We start from the raw sequence: 22,540 nt of genomic DNA, 5'->3' as shown, positions 1-22,540 counted from the left end.
CAATACTGCATCCTAACCACTGAGCCACCACGGCTCTTAGGATAGTTGCAGCATCCCAAGGGTCATGGGGTCATCATCTGGGACCTTCCCAGCAGGCTTCAGACAAAGTCAATGGCAAAGCAAAGTCAATGGGAGAAACGAGCTTCACTTAGTGCCCGTGGGATTCACTTAACCATTGTGTTGATTCACTGAATGAAAAATTGTACTTAAAAAAAAAAAAAAGTAAAATCAGGCATGACTCATTGAACAGCTGCATTGCTCAGTGACAGAAGTTCCAGCCCCAATAATGGTTGTAAGTGGAGGACTATCTGTAGTGAAGCTAGGACATTTGGGTTTTCGTTTACTTAGGCAATTGGCATATCTTTGCCCATGTATTTTGTTTCCGTTGTATGGTTGATGATTCCAATTGACTTTGAATTTGGTCCCACAGAACAAAACTATAGGGGCAGGGAAGCAATATGACTACAAGCACTGAGTGACAGCTTGTTTTACCACCATTTAACATGCATTTAATACCAAACAGCTTGCTAGGAACAGTATTGAGCTTTGAAGTGACAGCTCTTTGCTTAAGGGGCTAACTATCATGAAGTTACATGTGCACCGTTTCTCAAATCCTCAGTGAGGTCTATCAGGACCTGCTGTTGCATGGTCTGAGACGGTGACCTGATTCTGAAATTGTCACTGCATTTTGTTGATCTCCCCGATTCTAAAGCAGTCACAGTGTGATTGTGCTGAGAAATGTACAAGAGGAAAAATATCCAAGCATCAGGCTAAACTTCCATCCATTGTACCACAATGTTGTAACACAGGATTATTATAATGTAAAGAAGAAGAAGACGACAACTGCAAAATAGAATAGAAAAGAATTCTTTATTGGCCAAGTGTGATTGGACACACAAGGAATTTGTCTTGATGCAAATGCTCTCAGTATACATAAAAGAAAAGATACATTCGTCAAGACTGAAGAAACTGCAGTAGAGGAGGAGGAGGAGGAGGAGGATTTTTATGTTGGCTGCATGAAATTTCATTCTTACATCCTGCATGCAATTCCTTCCCACCTGTGGCTACCAAGCAAGTACTGAAATGCAGGGCTGCAATATTGCTTTACTGCAGTGGGTCAGTATATTCTAGTCAATACAGGTAGTCCTTCGATTGCGACCATTCATTCTGAACCATTCGTTCAGACTTACGATGAGGCTGAACAGAAGGCCTCAGGACCAGACCTTAGATTTCCAACCATCACAGCATCCCCTCAGCCAGATGGTTGTAATCCACACTCTCGGTACCCAGCTCACTATTACAACATCACAACAAGCATGGTTCTGTGATTGTTCTTTCTGATGTTCCCTGCCAGTTTCCCACAAGCAAAGTCAATGGGGAAGCCAGCAGGAAGTCAGAAGTAGCAAGCACTCACATGAGATCCTCAGTTAAAAGTCTCGTTTATCAAAGGCAACCAGAACTTCTGGAATTGCCATCAGTAAACAACTCAGTCCTGTGACATTCCACTTTATGACTGCGTCAGTTAGTGGCAAGAGTTCCTAGTCCCAGCTGCCATCACAATCCAAGGACTATCTGTATGGTGGAAGTCGTAAGATCTGTGGCTTGGCAACATATTAAGGAGACCAAATTCAGTAAGAACCTGTCTATGTACAGCTGTCAGACTTGCATATATATTGCTGGCAGCTGTAACATTGAACATAATTTTTTTAATGTGGTTATTTATTGACAGAATATATAACTGTGGCTTGAGGCCAACCACATTGCTTTTTTTTTTTTTTTAACTAACAGCTGTGTTGCCCATTAACATGAGAACAAAATCGGTGTAACAGAACAGCAATAAGGAAGAGACTGGAATTTGTTGATAGATTCTAGCTGATTGGCACTGGATTGGTTAAGGTTTTGGTAATTTATTCTATATAGTAGTAGCAACACAGAACCATTTTTCTTCCTAAAAGAGAACGTTGGGGAAGAAAGAGAATGGTTGTGGAAAAGCTGGGAGTGGCATTTTTTAAAAAAGATAGATTAACATAATTTTGGGCTAAGTTTGCATGTAGTCAGGATCCCTGTTTCTTGGCTGTCTGCCAATATATTTCATAAACTGCAGATGGGGAAACTCGAGGCTCTATTAAAATAGGGGTTTCAAGCTCAAGGACCGGGTGCCAGATCCAACCCAAGGGGTGCTTAGATCTGGCCTGCAGGGCTGCCCTGGAAACAGCGAAGGACTGGCCCGCGGTGCCACTGCCAGTGAAAAAAGGAGCTCGGGAGGGTTGTGTGCGGCCTTCCTGACCTCCATTTTCGCTGGCAGTGGGTTGCAGGAGGCCGTCGCACCTGAAAATAGAGCTCACGAGGGCCACAGGTGGACCTCTGGAGCCCGTTTTTGCTATCAGAGTGCTCGGGCCACCACAGGTGCCCCAACCCGAGTGACGTCGAGCTGGCTATACCCACCCTGGTCACGGCCCCCCCGGCCATGCCCCCCCCCAGCCTCCCCACAATCAAACACAACCCTAATGCGTCTGTTCTGACCAAGGCTTCCTGAGACACCAACAAACACACATGAAATCCCAAACCCTTTTATTTTAGTTCAATGGCTGTGAATTATCGTCATTCACAGCCCGGAATGAGTTTCAACCCAGTTATAAATAGTCCCAGGAACATCTGCCAAAGTTCTTCGGAAGAATTCTGATAAGAACGTACCTTATCTGACTTGAAGTGCTGCCAATGACTAAAGTCTCAATTAGTCTTCCAAAACCAAAAACGGAGAACAAATTAAACAGGGAGTTTTCAGAGTTCAAACCGATCAGAGCGAACGACGTTACTTCCTGCCAAGGTTTTCCTACCTTTGCACTTCCTTTATACCTTATGGGAGGGGCAATCACCTCTAGCGTTACTCACGAGTCACCCCTTTTGTCTTAGCTGCTCTTGCCTTCTGGCAGCTCTGCGCACACGCGCACTGGGAACAGGCTCCCCTTGTTCCTCCACCTCGCTGCTGCCAGATTCTGGAGGCTCTGGAGTCAGCACGTAACTCCCAGATGGTCTTGGCCCCATCTTTGTATCGGACACAGGACCCTCGTTCGAGTCCTCCCCAGACTCCCGGATTGGTCCCTGTTCTTCCCCACTGTCCGATTCTGCTGCCATCTGCACAGGTTGCTGGCGAACCACAACAGCGGCCCTCAACGAAATCGAGTTTGACAGCCCCTATATTAAGTGTGGGAGTGTGCCACTAATTACAGGAGGCCATGGTAGCAAAAGTCTTTGTTGGGAGATCCTCATCAGAGGTGGCATTCAGCAGGTTCTGACCAGTTGTGGAGAACTGGGAGCAGAAGTTTTGAGTAGTTTGGAGAACCGGCAAATACCACCTCTGACTGGCCCTGCCCCCATCTATTCTCTGCCTCCCGAGTCCCAGCTGATTGGCTGGGTCTTCTTTTGTTGCCCTGCACAGGAGAACGGAGCTGGAAAGCAGGTTAGTGGGGTGGGGAGGGAATGGGGATTTTGTAGTAACCTTCCCTTGGAGTTGGGTGGGAATGGAGATTTTACATTATCCTTTCCCCTTCCACACCCACTAAGCCACGCCCAACAAGCCACACCATGCCCACCAGGCCATGCCCACAGAACCACCAGTAAAAAAAATTTGAATCCCACCACTGATCCTCATGGATTATACCATTTGGCAGACTGAATTCCCCTTTGGTGGAAAAGGAGCCGTCAGTCTGAATGGCCTGGAAACGGGCAGGCAGTACACAGCAACAGAACTTGCAGGTTGTGGGGCCAGCGGATTCTCCTGCGGCTGCTCCTCACTCGCAGTTAGGCAAGCAAATAACAACAAATGCACTCACTTGCTTTTCCTTCTCCAATTAATCCCAACCCCTGGCACTGACAAAGCAGACTTGGGCAGCATCCTTGTAAATAATCTTGCTGTTCACTTGCCTGCTTTTCTCTCTCCGGTGAGGGGGAGAGAGAGTGTTGGTGCCACTAAAGGCATGCTACTTGGGGCATGTTGCCAAGAACTAAAAAAAAAGGGGGGTGGGATTTTCCATATCAACTGATATGAACCCTCAGAATCTCCCCGCTTCCTTTGCCAGTGAATATAAGTCAACACTTTGGGCTCACAGGCTGAGACTTTGATTCAAGGTTTTGCCTCCCGCTTGAAAGTTTCCACCATCCCAACTTTTATTTATTTATTTTATTTATTTGATTTGCCAATTGTTTACAAGATAATAAGTATAAGTGTATACATAGTTGTGAATACATGAAATGGGTACATATAAGAAAAATAAAAGAAGAATAAGAGAAACAATAGGACAGGGACGGTAGGCACGTTGGTGCGCTTATGCACGCCCCCTACAGACCTCTTAGGAAAGGGGTGAGGTCAATAGTAGACAGTCTAAGGTTAAAGTTTTTGGGGTTTGGGGAAGAAACTACAGAGTCGGGTAGAGTATTCCAAACATTGACCACTCTATTGCTGAAGTCGTATTTCCTGCAATCAAGTTTGGTGCGGTTAACTTTGAGTTTGTATCTATTGTGTGCTCTTGTATTGTTATGGTTGAAGCTGAAGTATTCATTCACAGGTAGGACATTGCAATGTATGATTTTATATACCATGCTTAAATCAGACCGAAGACGGCGTAATTCAAGGTTTTCTAGTTCTAGAATTTCAAGTCTGGTGGCATAAGGTATTCTACAACGAGTAGAGGAGTGGAGGACTCTTCTTGTGAAATATTTCTGGACTTTCTCAATTGTGCTAATATCAGATACGTAGTGTGGGTTCCAGACTGATGAACTGTATTCGAGTATTGGTCTAGCAAATGTTTTGTATGCTCTGGTTAGTAGTGTGATATTACCAGAGAAAAAGCTACGTAGGATTAGGTTAACAACTCTTAATGCCTTTTTGGCTATGTAGTTGCAGTGGGCTCTAGCACTTAGATCATTAGAGGTGAGTATTCCAAGGACGGCGGGATTCCAGCCTCTTTCTACTTCCTGGACTGAAAACCACCCATATTGGTTTCAAAGGGAGAATCAGAGAGAGTTATTATCATTGGTTTTGGAGCTGGCTAAAAGAGCTGAACGGGTTATTACCAGTTCAAAGCCTTGGACTCGCTTTTGGGGTCATGGAAGAGCCTCTGCAATCTTGTCTCACCTTCAGATGTAGGGGAGAAAAATACCAGATTACTTGGAAGGGTTGCCGAAACTGGCAAAGGACTTGCTTTACTTTAAGACAAACCAGGACCTATTGTGAACCCTTGGCATGGATTTTAGAGCACGATCTAGATCAGGGGTGTTAAACTCAAGGCCGGATCCGGCCTGTGGGGTGCTTAGATCTGGCCCAGGAGGCCATCCTGCAAACAGCATAGGGTCGGCCTGCGGTGCCTCTGTGCCAGCATTCCCTCCCCCCGCTCCATTTTTGCTGGCAGGGGGCTAGCAAAACAAACTTAAAAGCAAAACAAAACAAAAGGAGAGATGTTTCCCCATTTGCATTTGAGCAACCAAGAAGGGACAGGGAAGGAGAAAGGAAAATAGGAAAGACAAAGAAAAAGAAGGAAAGATGGGAAGAGAGCAAGGAAGGAAAGATAAGGAAAGGGGGGAAGGAAGAAGAAAGGAGAAGGAAGGGGAAGGAAAAAGAAGAAGGAAGGAAGGAAGGAAGGAAGGAAGGAAGGAAGGAAGGAAGGAAGGAAGGAAGGAAGGAAGGAAGGAAGGAAGGAGATTATAACGAGAGGGAGGAAGGTCTGAAGGAAATCCTGCCTTAGCACTTGGCTACCACAGGTGCCCCCAACACAAGTGATGTCAAGCTGGCCACGCCCCCTGGCCATGCCTGCCACCACCACCACCCCGAGGGCAAACACAACCCTGATGCGGCCCTCAATGAAATCGAGTTTGACGCTCCTGATTTAGCTAAAGGCCATCCTCTAGTGCAGGGGTGTCCAACCTTGGCAACTTTAAGACTTGTGGACTTCAACTCTCAGAATTCCTCAGCCAGCAAAGCTTAAAGTCTTAAAGTTGCCAAGGTTGGACACCCCTGCTCTAGTGTTTTCTGGGGAATCCTTGATGCTCTCCGAGCATGGTTGTTGTTGTTTTTTGGAGATGTTTTATTACCCAACTGGGTAACACCTTCAGTATTAGAAGAGAGTAGGTTTGCTCTCTATATTTCATGGCTTGCCCTGTCGGTGTTGATGGGGGTGTTGTTTTCTAGAACAGACCACACTGCCTTTCAACATTGAAGACGTTACCTAGTTGGGAAATGAAACATCTGCAAGAAGACGGCCAAGAGAGCATCAAAGCCTCCACAGTTCAACTCTGAGCTACAGAATTATCTTCTAGAGTTTTCTCCTGCCTTTGATACCTGCGATTCTAGCCTAATAGGTTATTTTTCATCTGAGGAGAGGATTTGACTACATGTATCAACATCCTTCAAGTCAACATGGCATCTGTGATGGTGTCTTGGTATTAAATTGGCCTCAGCACGTTGTCCGTGCTTTGTTTTAACCCAGCGTGGGCCTCCCATGTTTGAGGAGCTAAAAGGTCCTTGGTTGAACATAGAAGTCCCTGGATATGCCATAGATTAATATACCCTTAGCACCTAGGTGCGATGACAGACAGAAGCTGAGGTGGACGGCTGAACTAAGCAGGGCAACAAAGATACTCACATCTTGTGTGCCTCTGACATATTTCCAGATCTCTTCTATTTTCAGCAACCCTGAAATTATTATTATTATTTTTCAGTAAATGTATGTGCGTGGATTCAGTTTGTGACTGAAAGGCAGAGCACACGCATCGAAATGAGGCCGAACAAGGCAGCAGCAAAAGGAATTAGCTAGCTGTGAAATTGCCGATTACAATATCCCTCCATGCCGATGGAACGCTCCTGGCACGAATTGGGAAATATGTCCTGGGCACAAGTTTCTAGTGAGAAGTATCATCCACTGGCATATGCACTTCCTAGAAGGGTGGCAGTGGTTTTGAGCTTCCATCTCTCCTGTAAACCTGTGTTGGGAGGCAGGTAAATTCCAGTTGGCATTTAGCAGACGGAGGAGAGCACCGAGAAGCTGAAACTAAGGGGGAGTGTGGAAGAGTGGTGGAAATTGATAGTAGCAGCAATTGGAGTAATTTTCCCTGTAGTGTAAAATGGATTCCATTATACCACCAGAGCCTACTAGTATGTCATAAATAGCTAAGCAAAGTGGTTATCACCACACAGTGATTTCGTAGTTTAAAATGGGCTCTGTGAACAATTGATGTGAATCGTCATACAGATATAAATGCACAAAAGGCATCCTTTGCCATCTACTTCTCAGCAGCTACTGACGACGATGTTTGAGAGAACCAAGGTGTGTTTCCACCAAGGGGTTACCCAAAAAAAATCATCTTAGAGAAAGCCACTCTCTTTCCTGGTGAAGAACTGGGCAGGCTGCTGGGTGTGTGCGTTTGTCCACCTGGGTGTGTGGCTTGGTCATGAGTGGACAGCAGTGGTCTTCAGTGGCTCACGGCCTTTTCCGTGGAACTGAAAAATAAGCAGGCAGATGAACTTGGCTTGCCTATTTTAAACTGCACTCTGTTGGAAAGTGAGATGTGGGGGGGGGGGCAAAAAAAACCCACCAAGTGCCAGTTTAGCTTGTAGAGTTGGAGAAAACTTTGGCAGCCAAGCCTGATGTTTCATGGGGGTAGCAATGCAGAATACCTCCTTCTTGCAGAATACCTGCTCCTCAGCCTATATCACGGGTGTCAAACCAGATTTCTTTGAAGGCCGGATCAGCATTGTAGTTCTCCGCGGGCCGGCCGGGGGGTGAGACGGGACGGATGCCTCCTGCAGCACTTTGCTGGCAGGGAGTACAGCAAGCCCCCCCTCCGTGGCCCCTATTCTCGGCCTGCATGGCCTCCTGCAGCACTTTGGCAGCCAAAATGGGGCTCGGGAGGGCTCGGGAGGGCCCCCCTGTGGCCATTTTAGCTGGCAGAGTGCTCCAAGATGCCATTCAGGCCGAAAATGGGGTGAGGGTGGCCACTGGCAGAGTCACCCCGGGCCAATCCTTTGCTATTTCCAGGCCGGCCCCACAGGCCAGATTTAAGCATCCCATGGGCCAGATCCGGGCCTTGAGTTTGACACCCCTGTCCTATATAGCGTCTGTGTGTGTGTGTGTGTGTGTGTATGTGTGTGTGTGTGTGTGTATGAATTACTGAGTTCTAATTCTCCCTTTCCTTAGCAAAAAAAACCTGTACAAACTTGTCTTACATTCTTTTTATTGCTTAGGAGACCTGGTGAGAACCCAAAACATTACACGCAGTCCTTGATGTACGACCACAACGGAGCCCAACAGTTATGTTGCTCAGTTGGACATTTGTTAAGGGAGGTTTGCCCCATGCTACAACATTCCTTGCCCCGATTGTTAAGTGAATCACTGCGGTTGTTAAATTAGTAACAGTGGCTTCCCCGCTGACTTTGCCTGTCAAATGGTCAGAATAAGATAATCTCGTGAACCCGGGACATTGCAACTATCGTGAATATGAACCGGTTGTCAAGCATCCGGATATAAATCACGTGACCATGGGGATGCTGCAACGGTCATAAGTGTGAAAAATGGTCACAAGTTACTCTTTTGGTGCCCTTGTAACTTTGAACGATCACTAAACGATCAAGGACTATCTGTATTACTCGCCTTTTTTTTCCTCCCCTGCCCGCTTACATTTCTTTTGTAACTATGTTTGAGCCCCATTGCATAAAAATGTTCACCTCTGGTAGGAGAGAGCCTTAATTTTATCTCAATTAAAGAAAACGATCACCAAAACAGAGTCTATGAAAGGCAGGGTTAGAGTTCCAATGTAGCAGGGTTACGTTGCAGGGTTAGAGTTCCATTGCCTTGGCAGCAGCACGTACCAACCTTCAATCCTTGAGAACAGCTCCCACCTGCCTATTTTAGGCTTAGATTTAGACTTAGAATAACTTTATTGTCACTTCGAATCACTTTTGTCACTATCAGATTTGGATTGCCTTGTGCTGATCTACGATTGTCAAAAGCATTTGAATCGGGTTGCCAAATTCTAGATAAGCAGATTTTTTTTCTGTCTCCTTGCTGCCATTTAGTGGCCATCTGGAGTTTTGCCTACAGAAATACAGAATAACAGAGTTGGAAGGGACCTTGGAGGTCTTCTAGTCCAACCCCGTTCAGGCAGGAAACCCTACACTATTTCAGACAAATGGCTGTCCAATCTCTTCTTTAAAAATTCCAGCGTTGGAGCAGCCACAACTTCTTCAGGCAAGGCATTCCACTGATTAATTGTTGTACTTGTCAGGAAATTTCTCCTTAATTCTAAGTTGCTTCTCTCCTTGTTTAGTTTCCATCCATTGCTTCTTGTCCTGCCTTCAGGGGCTTTGCAGAACAGGTGAGGTCTTCTTTGTGGCAGCCCCTTAGATATAGGAACACTGCTATCATGTCTCATCACACACACACACACACACACACACACACTCCTTCTTTTCATTAAACCAGACATACCCAGTTCCTGCAACTGTTCTTCGTATGTTTATGTAGTTGTGTAATATGAAGAAGTTTAGTCTCCCTGAATATCTATGGAGAGTCTCAGTCATCCAGGCCGTGCTTGTCCCAAAGGTGCTTTTTCAAGAGGCAACTGGACTTTCTTGCTTTTCTTTGGAGAAGTTTCGCTTCTCATCCAAGAATGGCTCCAGTTGCCTCTTGAAAAAAAAAGCGGCTTTGGGATGTTTAGTCTCCTTGCTTCCCTGGATAGAAGTTCAACACCTGAGATGGAACCAAGGGATTCAGAACAGATTTTCATCCTTTGAAGGGGAGGGGGGAAACAAAAAAAAACTCTACACACTTCTAATAGTAACACTCCCTTACATGAACACTGCCGGCACCATCACCGCAACTGAAATGTATGAAGCTGAGACACAAGTTAATCATCTTAGCAACAGTCTGTGCCTTGGGCTGGCTGGCTGGCTATGAATTTGAGAGTTTGCAGTTCTGACACATCTACAAGGTGCCAGGTGGGAAAGGCTCTCTGTGATGTTTCCCTGGGGAAACAAAAGTGTGAAAAAAAACAAATAGGGGCAAGCTTGTTTGCAAACATACATTCATTAGGAAGCCACAGAGATATCTGCAGCTGCTTGTCAGGTATATTTTTAGGAACAAACTGGAGTTTTACTACTTAGGAATGTGTGAAAAGGCTCTTGTGTCTCTAGGATTTGTACCAGAGGCTTTAATAATTTGTTAAGAGGCAGGAGGGGGGAATGCTGAGAGGTTGTGGGAGGTTTTGTCAGTTGGATTCTGCAACCAACCCTGACATGAGCTGAATAATTATGAAAATTGCACTGTAACATTTGACTTTCCCATTTAATTAAATTTGATTTTATTAGATGCAGATTGCCCTCAGCCTCAAGAGAAGTAGTTAAGACTTATTTGGATGACAATAGCTGTACTCATACGTTCAGCTGTACAGTGTTGGTGGCAGGTGCTGTGGGAAGAAAGCATCATGCCCCTCTCATGGCTGGCCCTATCGTTGGGTAGAGTAAAGCCATAGTTATCGGTAACAAGTGGGAACCATCTGTTGGAAGGGAGGATTGTGCATAGGCCATGTTACTCTGAACTTAAGGCTACTTCGAGTTATGCTGAGATTCAGCTAATCTGTAAGGTCAGTGCAATGCTAGCTTGTCTTGCCGATTTTCCAATCAACTCTGAACTGTGCATTCAAAAATGTGCATAATGGAAGTTTCTAATCTAGTATGCCTTCCTTATTCCAAGTTCCAGATCAGACACACAACCAGGGGTGGGCTTCAAAATTTTTAGCAAAGGGTTCTCTGCCCGGTTGCTGGGTGGGCGTGGCCCTGGTGGTTGTGGCCTAGTTGGCCTCCTGCACCAGGATGAGGGGTGTGTGTGTTTTTGTCTTCTCTGGGCTCAGGAGGCTTTCCTCAAGCCTCTGGGAGGGTGAAAATGGCCTCCCCAGGCTCCGGAGGCTCTTTGGAAGCCAGAAAGAGGCCCATTTCTGGCCTTCCCAAACTTCTGGGAGGCCTGTTTTTCACCCTCCCCAAGCCTCCGCGCTTATCCTGCACTTACCTGCATCCAAAATGGGCCACGTGGAGACTCCTGGGAGGGGGTGGGTGGGGCCAGCCAGGAGTGGGATTTGGGGGTTCTCTGAACTGCACAGAATCTTAGCTAGAGGATCTCTTGAACCCCTGCGAACCCCCAGCAGCCCAGCCCTGCATATAACATATACTAGGAATTATGCTGCATCCTTGAAAGCCTGACCTTCCTTATTTCATGGACAGAAGGAACATGGCTAATGGTCGATGGGCTACACACAGGAATGACTTACTGATGACTTTCTTTGAGTTCATTCTGGACAATTGTAAAATAGGAGGGCATGATCTTTTAGTATATTCTGGTGGTGACCAAACAATTAAATTGGTCAAGAATAAAGAACAAAAATTATAATTTATAATTTTACAACAACTGAATGAGAAACTGCTGGTGACCTTCTACCGCTGCACCATAGAGAGTATCTTAACTTACTGCACCTCTGTATGGTTTGCCAATTGCACAGGGGCAGATAGGAAAGCACTCCAGAGGGTTAATGTTATTGCCCAGAAGATCATTGGTTGCCCTCTCCCCTCTTTGGAAGAGCTTTATAGCTCCCGCTGCCTTAAGAAAGTTCAAAACATTCTCAAAGATCCATCTCATCCTGGGAACCCTTTTTTTGAACTATTAACATCTGGCGGTACAGAATATTAAAAACAAGGACAAATAGGCTGAAAAACAGTTTTTATCACAGCTCTTTTGAATTCTGTTGTATAGTGCAGTGTTGGTGTGGTCTCGGGGGTTTCCGGTTCAATGTGTGAAGGGTGAAGGATGTGTGTTTGTGTTTATTTTCATGGTCATGATGTGCACTGAAGATGGTGTTTGATTGTACGAGGTGCAATGACAATAAAGTAAACTAACTAATGAACTTATACATCGCCAAACTCACTTAAATGCGACTCTGGGCAGCAAACATCTTTTTTAAAAAAACCAATTACAATTAAAAGTACAACAACAGTTAAGAGACTATCAGCAACTCTCAATATAACACTACACTTTTGCAAGACAGGATCTCCTATCATCCTGGCCCCAAACCGCGGGGGATTGGGAGAAGAGTTTTTAAAGTCTTTCTAAAATGAGCAAGGTCAAGATCACCTGTATGTTGGAAGGTGGGAGAGGTAATTCCAGGGGGAAGGAATTGCAATAGAAAAATCATGCCTTTGGAATGTGCAGATAATCGGAGAAAGGCAGTCCCACAAATAACCCAGTCCTGTACCATGTAGAGCTTTGTAGAAGTCAGCAATCCAAGGCAAAATAGCTGAGGAGATAAATATCACAAATAATGCTAGACCTTTATTGATTTGGGCTACAATAACAGAATCTTGAAGGGCTAATGGTTTTTCCTCCTTTGTCCCCTCTTATACCAGTGTTGATATGAACACAGTCTTGAGTCTTGTTTACCTAACATTTGTCGCCTGCATCTTTTTTTCAAAACCATCTCTGTATAATAGCAATAGGACTTAGACTTATATATACCGCTTCACAGTGCTTTACAGCCCTCTCTAAGTGGTTTCACAGAGTCAGCTTATTAAAACCCTCCTCCCCAACAATCTGGGTCCTCATTTACCAACCTTGGAAGGAGGGAAGGCTGAGTCAATCCTGAGCCGATGAGAATCGAACTGCTGACAGCCGACAGTCAGCAGAAGCAGCCTGCAGTGCTACATTCTAACCTCTACAGTCACCTCTACAATAGGCAATATTCAAAGTCATGTGGAAGCCAACCAAGAGCCAGTGCAGCTCATGAAATAGTGGTATTGCATAGCTGTAGCTGGTTCCTTCCAAATGTGTTCGTTGCCATAATTCTCCGTTGTCCAGCTGGGAAGGTATCAGTGTGGTATTGAATGGATTCAGACAAAGGCAGCGATGTTCATAGGGGGTTAAGAATTCTAATTTATATTAATAAATGTTTTTAAATTTATGAGTGTATGTCCACTTTGTATTTCCCACCCAAGACAGATCAAGTTGAAGCTTTCCTAAGATTGCTTAGAGTGATTCCCTGCAACATTTTCTTTCTTCTTAGAAAGTATAAAATCTCTGTGCTTTGTCACCACTTGATTATGACATTTTATTTGTAAAAGGTGTATCCAGATGTACTGTGCATTGCTGTATTTTTGTGGACTTTTGAAACTACCTACAATTTAAAAGTAAAATAAAGTAAGAATCATGATAAAGTGTGATGATCCTGATAAAATTCAATGGAACTATATCCACTGAAAAAAGCCAATGAAATCCACTAAAAAAAGACTAGCGTCAGTTAATCCAGAGGTACTGTTTTGGGTCTTCCTGAAACTCCTGAAAGATTGTAACTACCCGGGTAAAATTCAGAGGCAAACTGGTGCATTCAACTTGGAAAGCGCTATTGTGGAGGACATTTTGAGTGCCAGTATAGTGTGAGGGTTAGTGTATTGGACGAGACCAAGGAAATTCATAGTCCAAGTCCATTCTGTCAGCTGTAGAAGCTGATGAAGCAGCTTAGAGCCAGATTTTCTCTCTCTCCAGTCAACAGATTTCACAGAGTGATTGGTGTGGGAATAAAATTGGAGAACAAAGGCCTATGGATGCCATTTTGAGCTGCCAGATAAAAAATGGGATGGTAACCAACACTTAGACACACACAGAAAATAGGACCATACCTGATCTCTTTTAATATACAAGGAGAAATAAGAAAGAGAAAAAAACAGTGTTGTGTTGAACCAAACTGGAGTCTCATCTGTCTTGTTCCTAACCAAATCCCAACCAGACACTACAGACTGCAACAACAGGATTCTGCTGCTCATGTTTTGCAGCCACTAGTACTAAGAGGTTTTGAAAATGCAGATGAATGAATGCATGCATGCATTAATGCATTAATGCATGCATGAATGAATTCTTTATTGGCTAAATGTGGTTAGACACACAAGGAATTTGTCTTGGTGCATATGTTCTCAGTGTACATAAAAAGATACATTCGTCAAGAATCATAAGATACAACATTTAATATAGTCATGGGGTATAAATAGGCAATCAAATCATACTAGGAAACAATCAATATAAATCATAAGGATACAAGCAACAAGGTTACAGTCATACAGTGGGAGGGGATGGGTAATAAGGAGTGATGAAAAGGTTAATGGTACCGTGTTTCTCATAAAATAAGGCCGGGTCTTATTTTTTTTTGAGCCCCGAAAAAACGGCTAGGACGTCTTTTCGGGGGTGACTTAATTTCTTCCCCCACGCACACCTCCACCTAGAGTGCCCCATGCGCCCTCACCTCTCCATGAGGCTGCCACTGGAAGTTCCCCAAAGGTAGAGTCACCAGCCGCTTCTATCAGCCGGTAGAAGCAGCCTCGGGGCAAGCACCCACGCGCACTCACCTCGCCACGAAGCTGTTTCTATCAGCTGATGGAAGCTCCCCAAAGGCAGAGTCACCAGCCGCTTTGGGGTGAGGCGTGGCTGCCCACAGAGTGCTCCTCTCAGGAGCGCCCCACGCACACTCTCCTCGAGGCCGTTTCTATCAGCCGATGGAAGCTCCCAAAAGGCAGAGTCACCAGCCGCTTCCATCAGCCGATAGAAACGGCTGCGTGGCGAGGGGAGCGCGCATGGGAGAGCGGCTGCAAACTTTTCTTAGCAGAAGGGAAGCAAGCTGAGTTTCTCTCTCTCTCTCTCTCTCTCTCTCTCTCACACACACACACACACACACACACACACACACAAACACCACCCCTGCTAGCCCTCGTCCCTACACCGGGTCAGCCAAGCCCTTCTGGTGAGGGAAGGTCTCAGCATCTGCGGGCTCCCACTGCCGCCCTCCCTCCCCAGGCCAGACCTTTTCGGGCACCCTGCCAAAGTCCCAGGGCAGCCGACCTCCCTTTACCTGCTGCTGCCGCTGGTTTGGGGAGCGGCGGGGGCGCCAGGGAGGGAAGAGGAGGCAGCAGAGCTCGGCTACCCTTAGAAGGGAGATCGGGCGGGCTCCTGAAAGGAGATGCAGGAGCGGTCCTCGTAGGAATGCGGCGGGAAGCGGGGTGAGTGTGAAAGGAGCGCGCCGGCACAGGAGGGCAGGAGGGAACTGGAGTGAAGAAGGGCAGGAGAGAAGCTAAACCGTCTTTTCTATTGCTCTGGTGAAGGCCGAATATTTGCAGGGGCTGGTTGGAAAGGCCTAATTTTAGTATGAACCTTGAGTCGTGGTGGGGGGAGCTGAACAGCGAAGGCACTCTGCACATGATCCGAGGCAATCCTGCCACAGCTCACGGGTGGCGTTGCTAACAGTTGGGGGGGAGTCTGATAACTTCAGCGACGCCTCCTTTTCTCTCTCTCTCTCTCTCTCTGAGCGCCTGAAAGAGTGCCCGTCATTAACCAATTAACCAATGCCAGCCTCGGAATCCCTTATTTTGGCATAATTCGGGACGAGAGAGGAGCCGTAAAACCAGGGACTTGGCGACGAGGTGCAGGTTCTTTTTTTTTTTTTTTTTTGATTGAGTTCAATCACGAGACATTTCTTGATTTCATCGGACGTCAGAGGCGTTCAGAAGAACTTTTGAAAAACTTGTGGGCCTAACTTGGAGAAGCAATGAGTTTGGTCCTCTCAAATGGCGGAGGTTAGGATGGTCTTTGGAGACCCCCCCTCTCTTTTAACTGAGGGAGACCTGGGCGATTTTAAGCTAAAAGCTGCCCCGGAGAGATTGATCAGAGAATGGGCAAGAAAGCAAAACAAGAATACATTTGGGCTAAGGCGTTTTCTCCCATTCCCATCTCACAATTTTCATCCAGACACAGATACGCCTGTGCTTTCTCTCCTGCCCCGCTGGTAGATTCAAAGACAACTAATGCGAGCTCCCCTCATGAGGCCGTTTCTATCGGCTGATGGAAGCTCCCCAAAGGCAGAGTCGGCAGCCGCTTCTACCGGCCTATAGAAGCAGCTGGTCACTCTGCCTTTGGGGAGCTTCTATCGGCTGATGTTCTATTGGTAGTAGATCAGGGTATTCTAGCCTAGGCTACCTGCATGGCGCTCCTAAAGGCAAGTTTTCTCCCCCCCTTCCCTTCCCATTTCTCTTCACCTCGTGTAGTTCTAGCGAACTATGTGAGAAATGGTGGAGAAACGCATGGTTTAAATAGGCCTAAATTTTGGGGGTGGGGCTTAATTTTACCTCATGCCTAGAAATCATGCTGGGCCTGCCTATTGGTGGAAGCCATATTGTTGGAGAAACACGGTTATAGTAATGCAGACTTAGTAAATAGTTGGACAGTGTTGAGGGAATTATTTGTTTAGCAGAATGATAGCTAATGTATAATATGTATGTATGCTAATGTGTAATATGTATATATGTATGTAATATGTATGGCTAATATGTATGTATGTAATATGTATGTACATAATATGTAACCATCTTTCTAATAGCCACCAGTAGCCATCATCCTTCATGAATGAACAGGAGGAGGTATTCTCCAGAACCTAGGCTAGAAACATGCATGGCTATAGGCGTATTAGACAGTGTACAGCCACACTGCTTTGCAGAGTTGCCAACTTCAGACCTTGGTTAAACCAAGCAGATGCTTTGATTGTGATGGCCCTGTTACTACACCTAAAAGTGGGGTGCTACTTTGCTTGGCAGAATGGCTTCAAAGGGGTGCTTAAAACCCCAAAAGCTGAGCGAATGTGTACATGTGGCAATGGTATCTCACATGTCCTATTACACTGTGTTGTGGCCTGCTGGTGGAGCTGGCAGCAGAGTTGGATAGTAATGAGGAGGTTGGGGAGGAATCCGAGCCATTCCTGGACTCTGAGGAAGGCTCGGATTAGGGCTCTGCATCAGAGGCAGAGATGGTTCCAGGGCAGGCTGGCAGTCATCAGCTGCCTTCGGGCTCAGACAGCAATGAGGTGAGGGGGCTTCTGGAACCAGTTCCCAGACGGCACATGCGCAGAGCTGCCAAAAGGAAGGCACAATTAAGAACTCAGTGTCGACATGAGAGTAAGGCCACAGGTGCATGATGAATGGCCCCTCCCATCTGGATTAAAAGAGAAGCAAAAGGGGAGGGGGCTTTTGTAGGAAACAACTCACTCATTCGTTCATTTGTTCGTTCTAGCCTCATGAAGATTTGTCTGTATAACCCAGCCCTTCCCTGTCAGCACTGAGTGTGGAATTTTACCAGGCAGTGTTCCAGGATTGATAAAGGTCTGAGCTAATTAGTCTACCTTTGCAAGACTGTTTGCCAAGCCGTTGGCTGACTGTGAATGAAATAAATTCACATTAATGTAAATAAAGAGGTTTTTGCCAGGACTCAGAATTGACTTAGTGCTTTTGGGGGAGGCCTACGACAGAACATGCTGCAAATACTACAGGGACATCAGATCAACATATCTTCTCCCTCTATTAGAGAGATTTCTAGGGAGATCAGATAATTTGTACGCAAACCATCTCCTTCAGGATTCAAATCTAGTCATGCAGAAGCAAAATTTTGTGCTGCGGCAATGATAAGAAAAAAACACACCTAAAGAACTAAAGATCCTTATTCGTATTACTACTTTGCTTAGTTATTTTCTAATAATTTTTAGAGAATGTATTTATTTGAATGCTTAACTTTTGTGCTGTCTGTGACCGTAATAAAGACAGATCCTGATTCAAAGGGGTGCTTCATTGAAGGTCCATTCAAAGCCAAGACCTCTGAGGTGCCTCACGGGTTTAACATATCATGGCACTGTGCACCTCATGAGAAGCCAGAGTTAGTTCATAGTGTAGACAAGTTGCAGCACTACAATCTTGTACTGTTACGGTGTATGATTGCATATGGAATTCATATTCTACCTAAGAACCAATGAGACTTCACCTGTGTTATGACTATACTGTCCTGTGGTGCCTGAAACAGCAATTGCTCATCTGACCTGAAGCTTTTAACTCCTCACCCTGTTGACAAATGGAAATATATACCCCCCACCCTTCTCTTTCCATATCTTGTTCCCCTTTATCCTGCCCCTCATCTTCCTATTTATCTAAAGCAGTCCAGGAGCCTAGACTTTCGTCAATCCCCCCCAAGGGCAAATCCCCCCCCCCCCCCCCCCCCCCCCCCCCCCCCCCCCCCCCCCCCCCCCCCCCCCCCCCCGGCCCCCCCCCCCCCCCCGCTGCGCGGCGGCGGGCCTGGGAAGAGCTAGGCTGCGCCTCGGCGGCGGAGCGAGGCGAGGCGGATCCAGGAAGCCAGACGCCCTCCGCCCACTCCGGCAGGGAGATACGCATTAGTAAGGCATGCTGGGGCAAAAAGTCGTAGTAATTCATTGATGCTTTTCTTTCCAATAGTTTGTGGCTCTGAAAGGGGTGTGTGTGTGTGTGTCTTTTTCTCCCTTCAAAGCATGTACCGTAAAACATGATTCTAATTTAAATTATTATTTTTCCGCCTCATTTCTGTTATCTGTTATTATGGTGGACAACATTCATAAACTCTGCATACGTGTGTGTGATCATTGGTGCGGTACCCAAAGGCCAACCCGTGAAGTCATTCCCCAATAAAATCTGTCATTTCTACACCGGTCTCCTTAAATTTTGAAGTCCTTCGACTACTGTTGTATCTCTCTCTGTGTTCATACGTTGGGAGGTATTTTTCAGCAGGATGCCGGTACAGAATGCAGCGTGGGCAGAAGCCCATTACTTCTGTTTTCCTTTCAAAGTAAAAATGCCCAGCATCTTTAAGTAAATAAAGTGTGTGAATATGTGCGTGTGTCTGATTTTTACTTTACAAACAGGCAGGGGTGGGCTTCAAAAATTTTAGCAACGGGTTCTCTGCCCGGTTGCTGGGTGAACGTGGCCGTGGTGAGTGTGGCCTAGTCAGCCTCCTGCACCACGGCAGGAAGGGGGCATTTTTGCCCGCTCAGGGCTCTAGTGGCTTTCCTTGAGCCTCCAGGAGGGTGAAAAGGGCCTCCCCGGGCTCCAGAGGCTCTCTGGAAGCCGGAAACAAACCCATTTCTGGCCTTCCTGAACTTCCGGGAGGCCCGTTTTTTGCCCTCCCCTGAGCCTCTGTGTGCATTCTGCACTCACCTGCATCCAAAATGGGCCACTGCCGTGGGGACTCCTGGGAGGGGTGGGTTGGGCGGGGCAAGCCAGGAGTGAGATTTGGGGGTTCTTCAAACTCCACATAATCTTAGGGGCTCTCCCGAACCCCTGAGAATCCCCAGCAGCCCATCCCTGCAAACAGGTGACCCCGATCAGTGTCTTCCGGTCGTTTGTACCTGGTCTTCCCTCTGTTGCTATGCTCAGAGTAATGGGATTCATTAGGTGATCAGTCGTATCTGAAACAGGATGTGAGAGGACTCTTGCTGACCTCTGCGTTGCCGGTCGTCCATTTGACAGGAGCCCACAGCAATTTCCTTTCCGAGGCTCATATCCATAACACATCATTAATACTTCCTGCAAGCGGGTCTGAAATATTGATGCTAATTGCTCTTCTGGTTTGCCCAGCAGCACATTAAGCAGGTAGAACTAACAAGCCATTTTTTAAAAATAATGAAACGGGGCTAATGGACAGCTAGCCTAGAGATGGGCCTTCTTACCCAGAATTCTCTTGAGTGGGCTTTTGAGGGGATTGTTTGCTCCGGTTGGGTGTTCTTGGCATGATGGGAGATCTATCAATCAGAATCGAGCTGGGAGGGACCTTGGAGGTCTTCTAGTCCACCCCCCTGCTCAAGCAGGAGACCCTATGCCATTTCAGACAGGGGGCGACCCAGTCTCTTCTTAAAAACCTCCAGTGATGAAGCACCCACAACTTCTGAAGGAAAGCTGTCCCACTGGTTAATTGTTCTCACTCTTAGGAAGTTTCTCCTTAGTTTTAGGTTGCTTCTCTCCTTGATTAGTTTCCATCCATTGCTTCTTGTCTTGCCTTCTGGTGCTTTGGAAAATAAGTTGATCCCCCTCCTCTTTGTGACATCATCATCACCACCACCACCACCATTATTATTATTATTATTATAATACACAAAAAATGACAGTGTACACAGCAAATGAGATAACTATGCTGGGCTTCATATCACAAATCACTAGTTGAACACTTCTCAAGCACTTAGGATTGTGTGATGTATCGACGGATTATGCGAGCAGATCCCAGTAAGAAGGATTATTATTATTATTATTATTATTATTATTATTATTATTATTATCATCATCATCATCCAAGACTGGGAGGATAGGGTATAGGTTAGGAATAAGGAACGATAGTTTTGCAGATGGCGTCAGATACCAATACCCATTACCCCCAGCTAGCCTGGATCATTGTTATCCAGCCAGAGACCATAGAGTCTGTTCCTCTGCTGGAAGCAGTAAAGGATTCCCTGCTTTAATGTGATTCTTCCAACTCTCTTTTCTTGCAGGGGGAGCTGCTCAGCCCCTGTCGCTGTGATGGTTCCGTCCGCTGCACCCACCAGCCTTGCTTGATTCGCTGGATCAGTGAAAGGGGCTCCTGGAGCTGTGAGCTGTGCTACTTCAAGTACCAGGTCTTAGCCATTAGCACAAAGAATCCATTGCAGGTAAGCCTTGCCTGGTGACTGAGCTTTAGGAATAGTGGCTGGAAGGGGAAATAGAGGAGTCAAGAGCAGAGGATGGTAGACATGGTGCCTCTTGCCCATGTGTCTTACATAATCTTTCTCCTCCTCCTCCTTCTCCTCCTCCTCCTCTCACACATGCACGCACATGTACACACACATGTACACACACACACGGCTACTATCACATTCAATTATGACTCCATCTGTCCCCCCTCTGAGATATGGGGCAGATGAGAAGGTTCCCCAGAAATGCCTGCGTTCTTGGAGGCACATCCCCCTTCCCTCTTGTCTTCTTTTGTTTCTCCACCCATATACTCTAGCCTTAGCAGCCCGAAATGCTCCTGGAGGAACTGCCCAGAGGGAGCAGGTTCCGCTGTGGAGTTGTCATTCGCTCCAAACACATCAGCAGAGGCAGTTGGGTGACCTCTGCCAGGAGTGTCACGCTGAAAGGGATCTTGGCAGATCAAGAGATATCTTGCCCGCCTTCCCTTGTTCCCTTCTGCAAGTGCAACATAATCTGGCAGACAACATTTAGGATGGAAAAGTCTCATACGTAACCTTTATTTATTTTTATTCTGGGGAGGGTCACGATGTAGCATAACCGTCTCCTTCAACTTGGGGTGCTCGGTTCTCTCTCTGTACAGCCTCTCGTCTGGTGAATTCCAGCTCCATGTAAGGGGGTGAACGGAAAGGGAAAACTACCAAGTGACAGGCGAATAAGTCGCATAGTGGTGACTCTGCCAGTGACAAAAGAAATGAATTGGTCCTGAGTCATGCACAGGCGGACAGTTTGCTTGGCAACGTCAATCCTTGTCCTTAACTCCAGGGACAAGCTGTTCATAGAGGAGCCGCTTCCTCTCTCCCTAACCTGCTCCTTCCTCATGGAAGGAACTGTAAAAGTTTATATACATACATGCATACATGCATACATACATACATACATACATACATACATACATACATACATACATACATAGAATGTGGGAGTTTCAGCCGTGGGTTCTAGCACTGAAAGTGGACTAAAGGAGACCGAGCAACAATTTACCTTGCAAATACGATGTATTGATTTATTTAGGTATTTTGTGTGGCTGCCCAACTCACCACAGTGATTCTGAACAGCTAACAGAACCTGAAAAACTAAACAAACAATATGTGCAAACCCAGATCTTAACCCACACTTAAACCTAATGGTGTCACACCCCTCCCACCCACCCCCAACGACAAAAGCCACAACATCTCATGGACACAGACTAACCTTCCAAATGATCGGATGATCCAAACACACCCTTGGGGATGGATAAGAGTGAAACTTGTGTGACTTCCTTATCAACTCTACACACCTGCATGCTCTCCCTTTTATGCAAAAAAAGCCACCCTCCGATGCTAGAATTAATGCTTTTTAACTTGACAGGGGGTTGAGTTATGACAGGGAAGAATAAAGAATTGGTGGCTCTCAAGATGTGGCCGGATGTCTTTGTACTCCCAGTGATGGATGCTGAGATGGTGCTTCAGCAATCTCTGGTGGGCTGCTGCCTCTCCCACTTTACTACAAAAAGAAGGAACACGAAGAGAACTTGCAGCTAAGATAGGAGAGAAAGTAACATTAGATTTATTCCGCTAATACCAGAGGTGACTTGCATCGTCTCTGTGATGAAGGGGGATCTTCAGATGTGGCCCTCTCAGTCCTATTGGGTAGGGACTGCCATCAACTCCACAAGAATAGTCACCCCAAGATCAACCCTTTTGGTTTGTTTTCTCCTTTGCAGTGGCAGGCAATTTCCCTGACGGTGATTGAAAAGGTGCAAATTGCAGCCATCATCCTGGGTTCCCTCTTCCTCATTGCCAGCATCTCCTGGCTGATTTGGTCATCGCTCAGCCCCTCGGCCAAGTGGCAGCGGCAGGACCTGCTCTTCCAGATCTGCTATGGGATGTACGGTTTTATGGATATCGTCTGCATAGGTGAGAA

General features: G+C 46.2%; 1 protein-coding gene across 1 annotated transcript in view; it reads left to right on the top strand.

The window, feature by feature from the left end:
* The window catches only part of MARCHF9 (membrane associated ring-CH-type finger 9), a 51,630-nt gene that overhangs the window by 16,122 nt on the left and 12,968 nt on the right, over positions 1 to 22,540 (top strand). The window contains exons 2-3 of the mRNA XM_026677382.2: positions 20,401 to 20,556; positions 22,341 to 22,533. Of these exons, the coding sequence (XP_026533167.1) occupies positions 20,401 to 20,556; positions 22,341 to 22,533 (349 nt within the window). The remainder of the gene's footprint in view (positions 1 to 20,400; positions 20,557 to 22,340; positions 22,534 to 22,540) is intronic.

The sequence above is a fragment of the Notechis scutatus genome, chromosome 2, assembly GCF_049901735.1.
Source record: "Notechis scutatus isolate UNSWTSFEM ecotype Mainland chromosome 2, rNotScu1.2, whole genome shotgun sequence".
Lineage (NCBI taxonomy): Eukaryota > Metazoa > Chordata > Lepidosauria > Squamata > Elapidae > Notechis > Notechis scutatus.
This window is presented reverse-complemented; position numbering and strand designations above follow the sequence as displayed.